Here is an 18,690-nt window from a genome sequence, read left to right as displayed (position 1 = left end):
AAAAAGAAAAACACGATTGCTTCATCGATAATTATAGTGTCTCTTTCTCTCTCTCTCTCTCTGTCTCTCTTTCTCTACCTTGAGAAGAGTAACGTACCTCTCTTTCTCTATACCTTTATACTAATTGCTCTATTGATTATTCGTTTTTTCGACACGAGGGAAGCGCTTTACATTCGACGGGACTCGCCTCGCGACGAGTCCGCCTCATTATTACGAATTGATTATCGATTTACTCTATGATTACTCACACGCTATCGCCGCTAAAAGCCTCATTGTTATTACATTGTTGTCATGATCAACGTCATCGTCGCGTTACTATAGGGGATACAAATTTAAAGAGCCGCCGTCGTCGTATATTGTCATACTATATATTATATATTGTTACCACACACCGAGACACCTTTGAGGAAGGGGTGGGAATCGTGCGAGCGAGAGGTCAGGGAGCCGATGCGGTATGTCTCCGTGGGAGGATTAGCTGCCGATTAATTGGGGGATAAGGGTCCTCTTATTGAATTAATCAACATCGGCGATTGGTTCCTACTTGGGCACAGCGTATTGCATTTCCGTATGCGATTATATACGCGGTTTCGCGTGCTGACCTCCTACCCGTATAAGCGAAACCGGAACGGCTCTCCCCTGAACGATTCTCATTCCAAGGTGCCGCGAGAAACACTTAATTAGGTGAGAAGCGTGTGACGAGGACATCCGAGTTCTGAATACGTCCGCGTTCAGAGCGATTCGCCGGGATCGGGACACGGCGAATTCGCAGCGTGCGAGTAAAACGGGGGCAGCGGGATTCTATCTGAGAACACATACGCGCATACGTACACACAGAATTTTATAAAGTAGAATCTCGCTGCGCTTAAAGTAAAAATTAATAAGAAAAAAAAACTGGAAGACGAGAAACGGAGTAGAAACGGCGCGTTTCGTGTGCGAGAGGACAAACACTTTGTATGCACCCGCCCCCATTGTTCATGCCCATTTGTATTGCGTAGTTGGACCGATCGGTGATTACGGGTCGGTTACAAGATACTATTATAAATATATAAATATATATGTGTGTGTATATATATATATATATATATATATGCACGTATATATATACATATATATACGAAAAGCAAGACAGAAATGAAACTACTGTAACTACACCTGCCTCTTGTGAATAAATGCCTATTTGTTTCTTTTCACGTGTCTCGTTATTCCCAGCTCGCTGGAGAACGACGTGCGGCAAGAAGCGAGGTAAGCCGAATCGCCAAACGAAGCAAATTTAACCCCGATGACGAGAATTCTCATCATTTTGGACCTTGCGTTTACTGCCGCAAAAATGCATTTTCTCGTCATATGAGATATTTTGCTATATTAAAGTTTTACAATGAATTAATGACTGAAACAAAGTACATTTAAGAGTTTTTGGATGTGTTAAACATAATTTTGAAATCATATTTGAAAAAAAAAAATGTTTTACAAAAGTTGCTATAAAAGTTTGAAAATTTTTTAATTTGACTTGAAATTCATCATCAGTGTCATAAATTTCTTTATATAAACTTTCATTAATTTTCGAGAATCTTGGTTTTCGGTATTTTAGGATCACTCGAGGAAAATGGTATGGCAGTCAAAGGGTTAATTGGATGATCAGTCGACGGATAAATGGAGCTGATAGAAGCGCAAGACGTTCGCAAAACAGATTTTTATTAAATAAATATCGTCGTCGCAGTTGATCAGATCGAGAATTATCATACAGTTATTATACAGTTTCAACGGTACGCTCGTTCCGAAGAAAAAGAAAAGAAGGAAATTAATGTACAAATTATTTACTATATGCGATGAACGCACGCGTGTTCATGCAATGTCTACACGTGAAAAATCACACACGTGCCATCAAACGCATCGCAGTCGTTGCTCCTCAAGACCAATTATCTGCGAGATCCTTAAGGATCCGGTTGCAGTCGTCGATTCGATTAATATCATCGTCGTAAAAATATTCCAGTGATATTGCACCATCGTCGCGTTAAAATATCAATGCACTGCAAATCCAAGTGTGTTATTTCAGCTGAAGTTCTAAACACATTTTTTGTAGTTTAAACTAACTAATAGTTAAATCATATGTCTATCTTTGTCTAATGTAAAGGATGAACAAAGACATATCTATATTTAACTATTAGTTTACCAACAGGTTGGAACAACCGGCCCTAAATCACATTATTTAACACGATTGAACGTATTCACTTTCAATTTAATATGATTAAATGACGTAATTTAATACGTAAGAAACATGTAAGAAGAGCTTTAGTCAAATGTGTCATTTCATGCGTGTAAAAATACACTTGGATTTGTAGTGTGATCACGGCTGGATCGATCGACTTTCATCTCCAAACGCTTGATTATCCTTCTCGCATTATTTCTCGTTGTATCGCAAACAATTCATTGGTCCTGTCGGACGGAACGGTGGACGAACAGTAATTATTCGTCGTCGGCTAATTCGATAGTGAAAGTCATCCAAGCCTGTAGGACTACCTTTAAATACACATTTATACACAATAAATGCAGTTTTCTTATAAATTACTATTTTCGCGAATTAAAAAAAATTCTTTTAATTTCTCATTCTCTAATACGATCATTTATTACAAAAGTGACGCTTCCACAACGTGTTAGGAGGCGCACAACATACGATTCTAACGTAAGACACAGCGTATCACAATATTTCATATCAAGAGGAATTCGATATTCCTCGCGTCGCGAAAGAAACGGAGCGAGGGAGCACTCGAGTGACTCCGTTTCATTATTTATCGAGCTGATCGCGAGTCCGTTTCGAAATAAGGAATTTCCACTCGGAGATCGTTTTTTACCGAAGAACGATTCGTTCCACGATGATGAGAATGACAGGACGCGTTTTCGCGCGAGAAAAAGCGGGCTGCTCTTTGCCGACCCTAATCAGTCTCGCCGGGACATTAAACCTTTGCGTTCTTTCGTCACCTTTCGGACGATTAATATCTCCCCGCGTGAAACAAGAGACCGTGACCAGTCTGATTTCGATCGCAGCCAATGGTCCCTCTGATCTTTCGAGAGCGAAGAAACGCGATAGAAGAGCAAAATTAGAAGAACGTCCGCGAAAGGTTTCCCTGAGCTAGAAACGTCAGTTAGACGTGTCGAAAATTTATCTATCGAGGAGAAAAGACGTCGTTCGTAACGGAACTTTAATTTCTGAGAGAACATTAACGACGACTCTCTTTTTTCGATAAATTAGACTTGTCCATCTCGCTGACTCCATTAGCGATCATCCGCGCAATTTTATGCCGTTAATATTCTTCGCATGAACAGTCTACGAACTGAAGAGAACGATAATGATTACAGCCCGCCGGATTACATCGATCGTGCCGCTCGATAAAAAGTGGCCGACAGAAAACACGGATATCGAGACGAAAGTGATAAATATGATGGCGATAATATTAAACGCATGCCGAGTCGTTTTGGGAAGAACGGTCCGCGACTTTCCCTGGTTAAGGAATCGTGGAAAGTCGGACGTCCCTGTTTCCGCGAGCGACGCCACTTAAATTCGAATTACGGTTTCGACATAAAGCATCGGCGCCGATGTAGTAGACTACTCCCCGCAGTGAGCAACGTTTCTCGCACGCGTCATGCAACGAGATATTTCAACGTTCATGCCGAGACAGGTCCCGAAATTCGCACGAGTCCAGTCTGGTTCGAGCTGCTAATTTTAATAACACAAAGTCGCTAGTTTGAGATTAGGTCCAGATGCTTGTCCACACATCGCAACGTATGTGATGCAAGTGACATCACTTAGGATGACTTTAGCAGAGCACAGGATGTCTAGAACGCTGTCACCACTGGGCGATCCTGGGCTGAGCACTATTGAACGGTCCTTGAGAGGGTAAATATATCTAAATTCACGCTATCTTCTCGTCCCGTTAATGTCCCTTTTATGGCTGCACAGGAATCAGAAGTCTAGGTCCACGTCAGTCGCGATCGCTCAGCTCAACGCAGCGAAGCCATCGCGCTGCGTCACTTTCGTCAAAACAGGCCGAACATCTTCTTCGTCGAGCCGGTGCTCCTCTTCTTCCTGGCCGGCGCCGACATGTCCGAGTTCTCGCCGTTTTTCGTAGCGACCATCTGCGAGGCCGGGGTCAATTTGCTCCGCACGTGCTCGTCTAGAAGCGCCTGCATGTCCATCTGCCACTGCTCCAGCTGCTGACTGAGCTCGACCTTCTGCTTGATCGCCTCCTTCAACTGACTGTCCGCCTGCAGGATGTCTATCCGCGTTCTGGCCAGCTCCACTTCTACCCTGTTCTGTCGGGCCACCGCCTGATCCCGCACCTTGTAAGCCTTCGCCACGATTTCGTCCTTCGTCAACTCGGAATGCTCCATGTCGCCCCTCGCCCTGTCACGTTCCTCCTTGACGCCGCGCAATTCAGTCTCGCAGACGCTCAACTTGCTCGTCAGCTCCAGAACGGCGTCGCCGCGTCGCTTCAGCTCCTCTTCCTGTATCCTGCACTGCTCCCGAGAGTTCTCCAGTTCTTCCCGCACTCTGTGAAGCTCCACTGCCAATCCCAATTCTCCTGGTGCCCCCCTCCCCGACAGCGCGAGGTTGTAGACCTCCTCGACCAGCTCTACCAGCGCACCTGGGCAATTCGTCTGCGAAGAAGATGATTAGACGGATAAATAGATTATAATATACGTAGACGTTTGTTCGACTAGAGATAACTAAAACTAACGTTATATACTTGTAATAACAAATAAATGATAAAGAGGATTACTCACTGGCGATGGGTGACGGCTCTCTCGTTCGTTGGTGTTCACTTCTGCTTCGGAGTTGTTGAGATTGATCACCAGCATAGACTCGTCGCAATCGCTTTGCAGACCCGAGTCGTCCTCGCCACGTCTCAAGTGAGCGCACAACTCCCTCAGTCGCTTTGTCGCCCTCGCCACTTCCGTCTTCAGACCTCCGTCTTCCTGTTCCCCGAGCAAGCTGCTCTCCTCGCACTCCATCTCCGCTTGCAGAGATCGCGGTGGTTTCTGTATCGAGCCGGACCGGGCTCTCCTTTCTGTCTCGATAGCCGCTAACGCCGACGTCAGCTCGTCCCTGAAGGTAATAAATATGTTTCACTATATGTGACCGACGTATTTTAATACCTCATATGTAAAGTAGGTACAAAATAGATACTGCAGAAAATAATATCGAACAGATAATACCGTATTATGACGAATGATAGCCAGCAAACACCAAGTAGCATGCAACTTACATGCTAGTTATAATTTCCTACTCAACATTGTAAATTCAATGTATGTATCATACTGCGTTATATTGTGCATTTGTTGAGTAGGAAATTATAACTAGCAATGTAAGTAAACTATATACATAAGTTGTATATTACTTGATGTTTGCTGGATATTGTCCGCTTAATATCCCGCGTTTACTCGATGAAGATGCGACCGTCACGAGGGGGTGGATTTTGAGAATGTTGTGGAATCCGGAAAGATTTAACTGTGGGCGGATCGTGTTCAATCGAGCGTTGTCTCCGCGTATTAACCGTGGCCATTATGGCCACATATCGCGGATTCTGGTCTCACCTCTCCTGCTCGGCCATTCTCGCACGGTGTTCCGCTTCGTGGCCGAGTCGCTCCAAGGCCGCGGCTCTCTCCTCGGCTTCCTCGAGGGCCGCAACCGCCCTGGCCCTCTCCTCGCGCAGCTCCAAGGACCGCCTCTCTAGCTCCGTCCTTTGTGCGGATACCAGTTGTACCTGAAACGTCGCGTGCGAGATTTACGACATGCATGATATACTAACAATGATTTTTCTCGTATCGCGATTCGTCTATCATTTCTTTGTTTGATTTAAAATTAGAAACATAAAGTGTACGGGTAATATAAAATGCAATGTTAAAACATAGTAATCGTAGCTCGCGAAATGCATCTTACACGGATTTATTTCTGTACACTTCTAATTCGATAAGCCTCCTACGTAAATCGCGAACGATTCCTGAGAGTCGACATCCGGTTGCTATTACAAGGCGAGGTGAAAGATCGGCGGAACGAGGCAAATCGAGCCGACCGACGAGGGTCACGTTCATTTTTATTCGATAATAGCATTTTCCCAGAGATTGTTGCGCATAAATTCACGTGCGAACACGAGCAACGATTACCGCTTCCTTTTTATAATAAAAAGGATGCTGCGAATTATTCCATGCCCAGCCCCGCCTGAGAACCGCATTCGGCTTCCGATGGATAATCATTAATAACGACAGTTTCCGTTCCACGCGGTAGATCAATTAGGCGAGAAGGAAACACCGCGGCAAGAAAAACTCGTAACATCAACGTATAGAGGGAAATGAATCAAGTTTTCACGTGCATAAAGGAGTTAATTATGCACGCCCTTGGATGATGTATGATACGATCGGGATTAAAAATTCATGTCTATACCTCGTCCCTGAGAATCTCCAGGCTGCTGACGTGATCCTGCAGGGTGGTGTTCCTGAGAACGCATTTTTCCCTCAGCACCTTCACCTCCACGAGCAACTGCTCCTCCTGCTTGGCGGCCTCCCTCAGCTGATCGGCCAGCCTCGTGTTTTGCGCCGTCAGCTCCGCGACGAGGGCGGCCTGGTCGCGTTCCGCTCTCCTCGCCCTCTCATTCTGCTCCTCCAACTGGCTCCTCAGGGTCTCCACGTCCGCTTGGAGCTCCAAGGCCCTCGCCTCGCTTTCATCCCTGGCCTCCTCGAGTCTCCTTCGCAGTAGGTGTCTTTCCTGCTCCAAACTCTGCGCAAACAGAAGAGCGTGTTTCGGAGCGATTAGTGATCGCGACACCATGAATTATGTCTTTCGAATAATTTCGTGCCTGCGCCGACTCGAACGACGCAAGTTTCCGCGACCTCGGCTCCGAAACGTCATTTTAGCATTTAAAAGGATTCTGGCACAAAGACCCCGCTGGTTATTCCTTTCACGAAACTAACGTCTTACATCGTGCGCAAACGTCATTCGGTGAACCGAGAAGAAAAAAAGAAACCCGCGGCGTGAGTCAGCGCACATAAATTTACTTTTCTCAACGTCCAGACCTACGCACAACGAGATCGAGATGGTGCAGATAGATAAAGTTTGAGAGAACTCGGTGAAAGGAGCTTACAAATTTATTAACATACAATTAGACGCACAAGTTGACCGTTTAGCCAACTACCTCACTTTCCTTTTCTTTAAAGACCAGACGCTTTCCAAGATGAAGTAAGAAAAAAGTACGTCGCGAGCGTTTCTTTTTTTAATTATCGAATTACCGCGAATTAAAGCGAACAAAGAGAAGCAGATTGCAAATATGAAGAAGGAGATCGGAATTAAAAGAGAGAGAGAGAGAGAATGAGAGAAGAAGTATTGAAATATTTATACTTCGGCGTATAAGATCGTCTGGAAAAATCTCCGCAGACAAAGGTGCGAACACGGTGCTTCTGTGCGTAACAAAAGGACACGACGCGAGAATTGGTTTCGTTGCGGGCACACACGGCAAAGCGATGGCCATACACGCGAATCGCTTTGTTCCCACGTGGAGTTTCTCAACCTGATGCTCGATAACGCACTCCGCAGCGTCGGTAATAAAACGTAATCGAAAATCGCGGGCGGATTTTAAATGAAGCGTTAGCGTTAATTAACTCCATTTAAGTGAGACAATCCTGTTAATTAGCCGTAATAAAAAAAACGACATTGCACAATCGTATTACGGAGTGTAATAAGATCCCATAAAAGTACCGTGATAATACTTTATTTCTTCTCTTTGTCGATGATTCGTTTTTTAAATAATTCTGATTGTTTTCTTTAAACATTCGTTGGTTTCAGTATTGTTGAATGTGTTCGTGACACCGTAATCGCGAACTGGGATCAGCACATATCGTGTTACAATCATGATTAAGTATTTCCCGCATTAAACAATGATCGATAACGATAAGATAAGATAAAGCATGATTAACGCAGATGCAGTCTAACTCTAATGATAAAGTATCGTTGTGACAACAAGCGCATCATGATTTGGAGGGGTTAAAGCCATAGTGGTGTAAGTCACTTTTTTTAACCTATCGAGTTAAGTTCATAGATGCAGTCTACACATGCAGATATGTTGAAAAAAGAAGAAAAAAAGTGGTCAAAAAAATTGACTTACACCACTATGGCTTTAACCCCTCCATTTAATTAATGCTCAGGTTCAAACCATTCGGGTTCAAGCTAATGTTAAATATTTACGACAAAATGACGTTATAGATCCATATATTGACAGCACTGAACTCTTATGTCATACTTTCGTTTTAAATATATTATAAGATAAAGTTCGAATGCTTTATTATCCACAGCAAGAACTGATAAATCTCCAAGTTACTTTCGATTGTCAAACGAAATATATAAAACATATCATATATAGAAAACAACGTGTTTTCGCGTACAAGAGGATTCGATATCGGTGAGGTATATCGAGTTGGAAAACACGGCCTTGGTTTCCTATGGTTACTCATCGACCGATCGCCAGCATGTGCCCGCAGGTCTACAGTTCACCGATCCCCAAAGTCCGTGGAAGGCCAACGAACAATAGACACAATATTTGACTATGGAGGGCGGAACAAGAAACTTTTCCGGGTATATACGATTCGAGTAATTAATTTTATCAGAACATCCCGATAATCAACAATATTTGGCAATGCAGATACCGATTAATCGCAAATCATTTAAAGTCGACTAATCTCAATATCTTATATTATCCAAATTATGCGTAATGTTTAATTTTGAATTGCAATTCCTCTAATTGATATCCGCACAAAAATATCTTGCGTCAGAAGGATACAAACTTGCGTCATTACAGACTCGGTATTTGCAAAAATATAGAAAAAAGAAAGTTGGAAAACGTATATATAAGACGTAAATAAAAATGTATATTCATTTCTTATATTTTTACACGAGACGAAGTAGTCGAGATTAAGACAAGTTGTTTGCAGAAATCAAGTCATTGCTGATCCAATCGATTTTAATTGGTCTGTCAAGAAAGAACGTTACATATATCTACACATCTAAGGAGGCTCTATATGACTTGGACATGATATGAATCACATATCTCCGACATCCCGTTCTCCGTGCAACGAGATGACGACGTCGCTCCAGTCCAGTTGTGCAGTTTTTGCGCGTTGTAACACAAATACGCCACCAGCCAGAAATACCGGTGCTCGCGGAAACACACGCGTTGAAATCTCTCGAGTGTGATGAGTCACACTCGAACTCGGACCGAGATTTTTGCGGACCCTCGGACGTCGCTTCCTCCGCGGTCGAGCTGCTCGTGGTGCATGCAAGATGCAAAAGCGGTTCCGAAATCACGGCCGACGAGCCGAGGCTGTGAGTTGTCGGATAAATTTGGAAGCGCTTCGGTATTTATTTAGATCACGTCATAAGTGCCATTACCAAATATACTAGATCGGTATACCGATATAGAGCGCAAAAGTTGACGCAGAAGTTTCTGACGGGCTTTAACGCGAGGGAGATTGAATATAGGCGACTTACGAGACTCACGATCCGCGCCCTTGTCTGCTTAAGCCCGATCATACCGTTATATTTGCTTAAACGCTATCGACCGTGCTATCTATTTGTTGACGACGGGCAATGAGTCACACATCCGTGACGCCGTAGCGATGGTTCGCCAATCGGCGGACCGGTTGCGTCTGCAATTTGCAAAATACCATGTGCCGCACGCGAACGCGAGTAATTGCAGACAGTTGCGATTCTTTTTAAACAGCGATTTAATGCCGTTGGCAAGCGGAGACGATCCCGGAGTCGTGACTCACGACTCTCCTGTCTGATTCTCAATCTTCCATTCGTCCCGTTGTTGCAAAACGCCGAGGGACAGCGCGTCAGCATCGATGATAGGAATGATGGCATATCCCGTGAAATAAAAATTCAGTAAATTGCAACTATACATTATCGCGAGAAGCTGCGACTGGCACGAAGATATTACTGTTCGATTTTTAGTCGGCCCTGTCAGCTTCGTGCTTTTCGTGTCTACGCGCTATAAATATGCAGCGTAATATTCAAATACCTTCGAGAAAAAGATATTTTTATTAACTTTTAAAAACGCTTATCAAAAGAGAGAGAGAGAGAGAGAGAGAGAGAGAGAGAGAGAGAGAGAGAGTCTTCTTTCTCTTAATTATTCATGAATTATATATACCGTTTGTGCATTCGTGAGATATCTTTTTAAAATGTGCAATTTTTTGCATTTTAATTTACCTGTACTTGTATAAAAAGTTCTTTCTTAAATTAAATTTCGCATTTTAAGCTGGAGTTACGTAAACATTAAATGTTACAGATAAAAGAGCGAAACCTGATTTAGAGCAGGGGAGTCGAGGATACGCGAGTTTTTCGTCGAAACCCGCCGTCTCGAGCCGTTCTGAAACTTTCGTTTGCCGTCGTAAAGTCGCGCGATCGCGGCGAAACGGATATTTCGCTCTTATTGCAAAACACGCCGATCTCCGGTCCGCGTTCGATTCTAATTACACGGTAGGACGAGTGAGACCACCGTAGCGCAAATGCCTGCCAACGTGCGGCTTAAGAGACACCACCCCCCCCCCGTCGTTTTCTGCGCCGCCAGACTGCTATTCCGTTCTAAAGAAAGGGAAAGACATGCCTCGAAACCGAGATTCTTGAGAAACGGCCGGACGGCAAATGGAGTAAAAAAATTTCAAGCTCAATGTCAAATGCCAATAAAATATTTTCTATTAAGTTTGAAATAGCTGCGCGACCGTACTTTATTTATGAATTATTTATCACATGTATCGGTCATCATTTTCTCACAACTCCTATCTTAAATTTCAACGAATTGATCATTGAGTCTCACCAAAATAGACAGCACATCCGAAGCGCCGCCGGGATTTTTCGTACGTTGGCATGCCATCCCGGAGGATGGGTCGCGGCGACCGTGGGAAAAAAGAAGTTTCGCGGATAATCGCGAAATTAATCACCATTATATTCACCGGCAGCGTTGCGGCCGGTCAGGCCGACCGGCGCGGCGCGGCGCGCAAGCATTATTGCGTCGCACTTCGTTCACTTTCCCTCGAAGAAAACGATAATGCCGAACGCGTGCAATCGGACGGAGCGGCGTAGAAGGCGAAGGTAGGGGAGGTCCGTAATCGCGAGGCAATGGCCTGTGACGAGTCCGGCGGTGATCGCGAGCTGGCGCAACCGGGTCCATCCGTTACGTGGTGGAACGAACGTATCCAGCAAAAAACTGACGCGGGGCGGAACGATCGGAATAAGATTGTCTCTCATAAAGAAATCATCGATTCTGAGCGATATTTCGAAAAAAAAGAAGAGAAAGGAGATCCGACATTTTTTAGATGATTTTTAATAATGCAACGATACAGAAAATGATGTAGTTCTCCAACTTGGCTTCTTGGCAAAAAATTCGTTCCGTCACCTTCGCAATTCTCGATTCAATTTTGACAATTCAATTCTTAAAACAAATCTCTGTCGTAAATCCATTCGAGATCGCCATCGTAACTCCGCTTCGAATTTTTATTTCTCTGCAATCCTTCGCCAGCCTGATCGGATTATTAAATCGATCAGTGAAAGCGGATGTATGTAATTGGCACAATCGCGCAAAGCCGCAATCGGCGGATGAATCCGCACGCGAACGAGAGTGAAGAAATCCGCGACAATCGCGCGCGGTTAAAAGGTTGCGTAATTTTTCACGCGGCACGTTTATCGGCCGTGACGACGCAAAGGAGCGAGTTAATTGGATCGGTGCACCCAGCTAAATCGATTCCATTATCGCGTGCGTGGGAGAAAATTCCCCGTCGGCTATTCTTTGCCGAGGAAGCGGCTGTTACGAAGCACCGTCGAATTTATTATTCATCTCTTTCGATCTACCAGGGAAAAGCCGCCGTTAATTATATTCGCGAGGAACGCGGCGGACGACGCGATGGCGAGCGCACGCGAGGGTTATTACTGCCTAATGATCTAATTAAGCGTCCTACTTCATTTTGACCAAAGGCCGCAAAACCAAACGCAATGAATTCTAAGCAGCGACTATTGTTGAAATATTTCATTCTTGATGCGGTATAAAATATTATAAAAATTGGAGATTGATTCATATTTTAACAAGAGAGAAAATTGATTTTCCATTACTAACGTGCCAGTGGAAAATATTTAATTTAGATGCGTGTAAACTAATTTCATGCACTTATTACACCTTTCACTATTTAATTCTATTTAATTTTATCCGTTATTTTCCAGTCTCTGATAAATCAAGAACGGTTTATTATTTTTTCTTCGTTTTAAGCAATATATATTTTTATAGGATAAAAATGCAGTTCTCTTATATGTTACACGTGGACATTGATTTATGCTTTCTCGAAACAGAATAATATTAATTTTCGCGATGGTTGTTTCGCACAATTAAATATCTTGTCACGCATGTGTTGTTTTACGCAAATGTAAAAGCAATTCCGGGGTCCGCTATATACACCCGTTCGACTGCGGAAAACGGTTCGACCAAAAACCTACGCGAGATATATTATCCAATGTTTGGCGAACCGTGATAAAGTCTCTCACGGAGTCCGTGCCGGACTCGCGTTACGCAATTTTACTAACGAGTGGCGAAAATGCTGATTAAGTAGCGGTTCTTACGACACTCTCGTTAATAAAGGCACGCCAACATTCGGCCGCGGAAGTTAAAAAAAAAAGGCGAGCTGTACGGCGATCGGACGGAAATGCAAGGCGCAATCATCATCGTAACGAGTCGTGAAGCCGGTTTTTTCTCCTAGATCTTCCGCCGGCCGTATGCACAAGCATACGGCTGTAATTAAAACGCGGTTTGATGATACACGCTAATTACGATAAAGCCACGGCTGTCAGGTGTGAAGTGTTTGGGAATACCTTGTCGTGATAAGCAGCGACGTGACTAAAAAAAAAGACGCGGCAGCGAGAACAAGCGATTCGTGACGGGCAATTATACGATTCAATCTCGCAAATTAGCAATTTTCGATAATTATATACATTATATACGTAAATATATTAAACGTTCTTTGCGATATCGAGAGTCCAGTTAACGAAGTCCGGTTCACAATACCTTATCCGTTTCTAGATCGCAATTAACTGCAATATAATGCAGTTAGTTACAGTTAGCGTTAATCAACGGTAAAGCAATCGACTGTAAAGCTTTACGCGTGGAGCGTTCGTTGGAATATCTCCGTGGTAATTACAATACGAATATCGCTGTTATCAACGAGCGTACACGTACGTGACTTAGCTGTTAATTAATAACAGCTAAATCCGCGAGGAGTATTTCTGCCGGGCCATATAACGAAATAAGATAAAGAAAGGTAATTAGTCTCTACCGCGCAGATTTTTAACGATTTTTCGTTCCGCAAGACAGCAACGTAGAACGTATTACACGGCGACCCAGCCAATTAGCACCGATGCGATGAACAATTCTGACAAGTGATACGGTTAAAGACGCTAAAAGTATAACGATTAAGGCATTAATTATGTAGTCGTGAAACTGTACCTTGAGTAATTATGTAAAAAAATGCGACAGATCGTTAGCGGCTATTTGATTAAAGATATTACACGGAGTGGGTTACGCGAGAGCCCGGGATATAAAGCGTTAATTAATTTAATCAGTCCGCCGGTAAGCACGGTCATTATTATGAGTTTGCAAAAGTGACTCACCGCGAGTCACGGTTAAATCGCCGCGTTGACCAAACGAAATTCGCGCGGTTTGCACTTTCGTAAGTATCTCAAGGCTATTCTCCTCTCCAAGCCGTCGGAAATTTTGTATACTTCAACAAGAGATAAAAGCCTTATCTTATCGGGTCGATCTGAGCAAATCGCCAACATCTGTTCGATAGCGGGGAAACTTTCGCGCGAATTCGACGGACGAGATCTCTCGAATGTGCAATCACGATCGCGTAAGAAACATCCGGCACCAAATAGAAATATTCAAGTGTCGTGGAAGGAAAATTGTACCTTTATCTTCTTTCTCGTATACATTTTTAAGATCGACCGTCCCGCTTTCTGTTTGCTCCGAGCAGTTTTAATCGGACGGCAGAACAGATGGCGGCGACGATTTCGCAGTAAAGTAGGAAATTCCTGGCCTAGAACAGTCTAGTTTTATATAAACGGGTTAACAGCTGTTGCGTTACGTCGTCACGAATGCAACGACGACGATAAAAATGCGCGATTCCGCCGCGGTATTCCGCATTTTACGGGTAAATTTTCATCTGTTGGCGAAAGCGGCTGACGGTTCCTCGATTCGCTGGCTGCTGGCGTCGAATATCGTTCATTAGCACGTCATCCCCGATGTATTTTTATCGCCGCGACGCGACGCGCTCACGTTACTCAACGAGACCGTGCGAGCTGAAACTCTGCCGGCATATGATATTTAATTAAACGACGATCTACGTTAATGAGGCACTCAGAGACGCAATAATATAATATTACGAGCGATACCCGGCGTGTAATTTGCCAGCCGCGCATTGTCAGGTGCGCGCATATGCATTTTTCTCATCGCGCGACTTACTTTCCGCGCGCGCGGAATAATATTACTCAAGCGCGGGAGTGCGGGAGACAGCGGGAGAAAAATCGGGTCAGTCGTGCCGCGGAAAATCGAGGGAATTGCAAACGGAAGAGAGCCTGGTTTCCTCCGCCATTGTCCCAGTCGCGGGCAAAAATATATACATACATCGTCACCCTTTCTCAAGCGGTGAACCGCGGAGTCGCGCGGAGAACGAGATGAAATATCGTATGTCAAACCGCAAACGCGACACTGCTCGGTGTAGAAACCGAAACGCTAGCTTTCCCGAGGGAGGAAAGGAAAGAAGGCTATTTTTCGGGAAACCGACGGGTAACGCAAGACCTCAGCCGCGCCGCGCGTAATTAAGCCTTATAAATGATCTTCCTATTAAGATAAGATCCATTCAAAACAGAGAGAACCCCGGAGAGAGAAATAAGATACGGTTCCAGAGATATAGAGATATACGGCTCTCCAATTACACGGAGGTATGTTTAATGCAATTCCCTTCTAATATATTCGGTATTAAGTAACCCCAAGTAAGTCGCATCGAAAGGCAAACTCATCGAGGCAACACACCGCTTGTATCTCTCAACGGTTGGCCTCGCCGTCCGTAATCGAGAGAAATAAAAACGGCGAGAGACGCGGTGAGACAACGGCGATGTAACCCGGCTATTGTGGGTGCGCGTGCACGCGCGGTCGGGAACTCCGTTATTCTCTCCCTCGCTCGCGGAGACACGTCGCGTCGCGACGAGTTGCAATTGCGAACAATGAGAGTATCGCTCGCAGCTCCCGGCCGTAACGGCGCGCCGCGCGCGGATTTCTAATCTCGGCTGATCTCCTTCGTCGTTCTGTTTCTCGCGCCTTACGACAACGATTCCTATATAGCGTCGCGACGCCGATTCCTATTTCACCTGCGCGAGGGTTTCCATCGCTCACGACATCCCGCCCTTTTCGTGTTTCGGCTCCGACGGACGAAGGAAACGGCAACGATCGCGTGAACTTCAGATCGGTGTTTAACAGTACGGAAACGAAGTTCTTCGCCGACAAAGTTCCTCCACGGCGCGTTCCGGTGTTTTGCATTGAGGAAAAGCGAGCCTGAGAAGGCAGCGTGAGGGGGATAACAATCGCTCTAATCGCCGCTTAACGGTACCCAAGTGTTAACCTTCCGATTACGGGCCCAGGCGATTATATGTTACGCGTCTGTTTCCTGAAGTGATAGCTATTTGCATTAGAACCGTGGCCGCTCGAGTTGCTTAACGAGTTAATCTCACCTTATCTTATTTTTAAAGCGCGAGAGGAAGCAGGAAACCGTAGATTACCCGCGGTGAACGAAAAGCCATATATCTCGATTTCGGGATTTGAACTTTCTAAGATTCAGGAAACGATCACACGGCAATTGAGTACCGGCGTTTGAGATAATTTCTTTGACCGAGTGCCCCGGGGGATACGTTAAACGCGCGAGCAGCTATTAGAAACCTCGACACATTAGAAACAATCGTGACATATTCTGATGCCGCGCCGTTTGCGGTCGGATGGCTGTCGATTGGACGCAACACTTGGAAAATCAGGAAAAATCACCCTTTACGAGGATTACAGGAATCTTTCATTAATACGTGTTGATACAACACTGTTAAATATTATAAAAGATGAAATTTAAATCAATTCCTTAAGTTAAATAACATTTTGTTATTTTTAACTACCATGTGTGTCGAAATTTATTATCTTAACGCAAAACAGTATTATTTTAACTTCATTGGTTTAGTTAAATTAACGACATATTGAGTAGAAGAAGTGATGACTTATATGGTTAAAAATTACTCAAATTGAGTATAATTTGACACTACGAATTTAACAGTGTATGACATGAAGCTTTTTTTAATTGCACTTTCTTCTAACATTTAATTCCTTCTCATAGCTTCCAAATATAAAATTGTATAAAAATGTCATTTATTTTACATTAGAGGATTAAGGTGAGAAAGGGGTGAAGCGACTTTTTTCTGACAATGAGTTGGCCTCTTATTTTGTTAATACTAACGAAGAGCTATTTATTCCGCCTTTCTAATCCTACTTTAAAGAAAAAAAGGAGACACGAAGCAAGATAAGTATAACAATTCTCCGCTATTGTGTCGACGCCGAATAAAACGTGGAAAAAGTAGTCTCGCCGCGCGCAACCGTACGAGACAATCGCGCAACACAGCCGACGACTTTGTAAATACGCGAAACCATTGTACGGTCACGCGGCTAAACAAGAACGCAGGGGAGAGTAAAGAGGGTAGAACGTTTCTCGAGGGGTTTTCGGCCTAACGGTCTACTTTTTTCGAGGCCTTCCGGTCCGCTTCGCGCGCGGTCCCGCTCGTCGTTTTCCGACCGACGCGGTCGCGCCGCCTCTGGCTTCTTCATTCGCGCTTCTGCAATTAGCCCTGCGTGGCTGCGGACTATTATTGCATACCGATACGGACCGCAGTGCTCGCTTCACGGCCTGGAACCTGGCCTGAAGAACGAACTGGGTCAGGGTGCTTCGGGAAAAAAATCTAGACGATAACGGTTTCCCGACGCGGAATGGAGCAATCTTATGCCGCGAAACTCCCATACGTTTCTACATTTCTCCCGATTTTCTAACGATTTTTGCGTGTTAAATTCATACAGGATATACGTAACAGCTAAATATATATACGTTACGCGAAAGCTAAGAAATTGAGAATATCGCGAGAAATCGAAATTAAATCGCAAATATCTCGTTGCTAATGTCTAATGTCCTATCATTCGCAGTCGACTTTCGTTGCGCCGCGGAGGAAAGGAGAAAGACAGGATATCGTTTCCTGACACAAAGAGAAATCCTCGAACTTCGTGACCGAACGAATTTCCTTTTCGTAGGCGCTCATGCGAGGCACGAAAGGCCACGGCGGAAGTGTAACGGCTAGATAACGACTCGAGAGCTAGCCCGCCCGAGAGCAGGATTATAAAAAAAGCGACTTTTCCTCGGAGTCACGGAGAAAAAGTTTTCCACGCTTCCCTCCGGGGCATCGCGTCGATCCATTATCTCGCAAGGCCCATAGTCGGCTGATCGCGAAGCGGCTCGCGCGCGCTTTTTTTTCTTCGCTCCGATGCGAGAAGTCGTTTGACTCGTTATGGCATATCTGGGAAAGCTCCGGGACGCGTATAATACGCGTGCAGGATAGGCCGAACGTGACTTCATTTACATCACATTCCGTTTCTCTCTCCGCTCGAGACCACCGGCCGGAACCATTGTGTGCTCTTTCGTTGCATAACGAATTCTGCCACCGTTCATTGGAAACAATAGATTACATGGAATTATCGCGTCTATATTTATATTGCCCCTGCGAGATTGTTGTCATTTCGCTATTCTTGCCGCTCAGAATTAGACATAAAAGTGAGTCGTGCTGCGCGCATATTGATACACGATCCTTATATACGAATTTTAAAAATGAGAAAGAACACCAGAGACAGATGCGGACAGTGTTTTTCCTACACAGAGAAAAAAATATTCTAAATTTGAAAATATCTTTAGTTTTAAGAATATTTTTGATTTGAAAATACCTTTAATTTTAACGTGGAAATCTTGAATTGAGATTAAAACTTGGTTGAATGAAGTCATTATATATATATAGATTGTTTCGTATATAAGCAAGATCACTATAATCTTCTTATAAGAATTTTAACTTTTTATTTCAACATTTTTTTTGGTTGACCTATATAATGACTTCATTCAACCAAGTTTTCTTCGTTTAACGCAATACAATCTCATTTCAAGATTTCCACGTTAAAATTAAAGATATATTTTCAATCAAGAATATTCTTTTTCTCTGTGCATTCATCGAGAAATATCGAACAATCAAGACAAAGACACTTGAGAAAAATTATACGATAAACTGCCGTTCTGAGATACCTCATCAATGTAATGCTAATCTTTTTTTCTCTCGCCCTCGAATTCAAGCGCGGGACAAGCCAATGTCGACCGTGACAGTCTAATTAAGTGTTCCGCGCTTAATTAGCACGCTTGCATCTCTCGAGGTTAATGGGTGATCTCGATTTTTACCGCGGACGAGCCGCCGATTCCCAGGTCGACGCGGTGCAGAGGCGTGCGAAACTTCGGCGGCTTTCTCAAAGCGCGAAGAAGCGCCGCAGCCTCTGCCGA

General features: G+C 44.2%; 1 protein-coding gene across 3 annotated transcripts in view; it reads right to left on the bottom strand.

Moving 5' to 3' along the window:
• Positions 1 to 1,675: 1,675 nt before the first annotated feature.
• The window catches only part of LOC139771944 (bicaudal D-related protein homolog), a 28,424-nt gene continuing 11,409 nt past the window's right edge, over positions 1,676 to 18,690 (bottom strand). For all 3 annotated transcript variants that reach the window (XM_071705193.1, XM_071705200.1, XM_071705184.1), the window contains 4 exons: positions 6,437 to 6,769; positions 5,590 to 5,759; positions 4,780 to 5,101; positions 1,676 to 4,653 (listed from right to left, as the gene is read on the bottom strand). In XM_071705193.1, the coding sequence (XP_071561294.1) occupies positions 4,033 to 4,653; positions 4,780 to 5,101; positions 5,590 to 5,759; positions 6,437 to 6,769 (1,446 nt within the window). In that variant the 3' untranslated portion in view covers positions 1,676 to 4,032. The remainder of the gene's footprint in view (positions 4,654 to 4,779; positions 5,102 to 5,589; positions 5,760 to 6,436; positions 6,770 to 18,690) is intronic.

The sequence above is a fragment of the Temnothorax nylanderi genome, unplaced genomic scaffold, assembly GCF_030848795.1.
Source record: "Temnothorax nylanderi isolate EJ_2023f unplaced genomic scaffold, tnyl_v1.0 TNYL_tig0003_pilon, whole genome shotgun sequence".
In the NCBI taxonomy this organism is placed as follows: Eukaryota; Metazoa; Arthropoda; class Insecta; order Hymenoptera; family Formicidae; genus Temnothorax; species Temnothorax nylanderi.
This window is presented reverse-complemented; position numbering and strand designations above follow the sequence as displayed.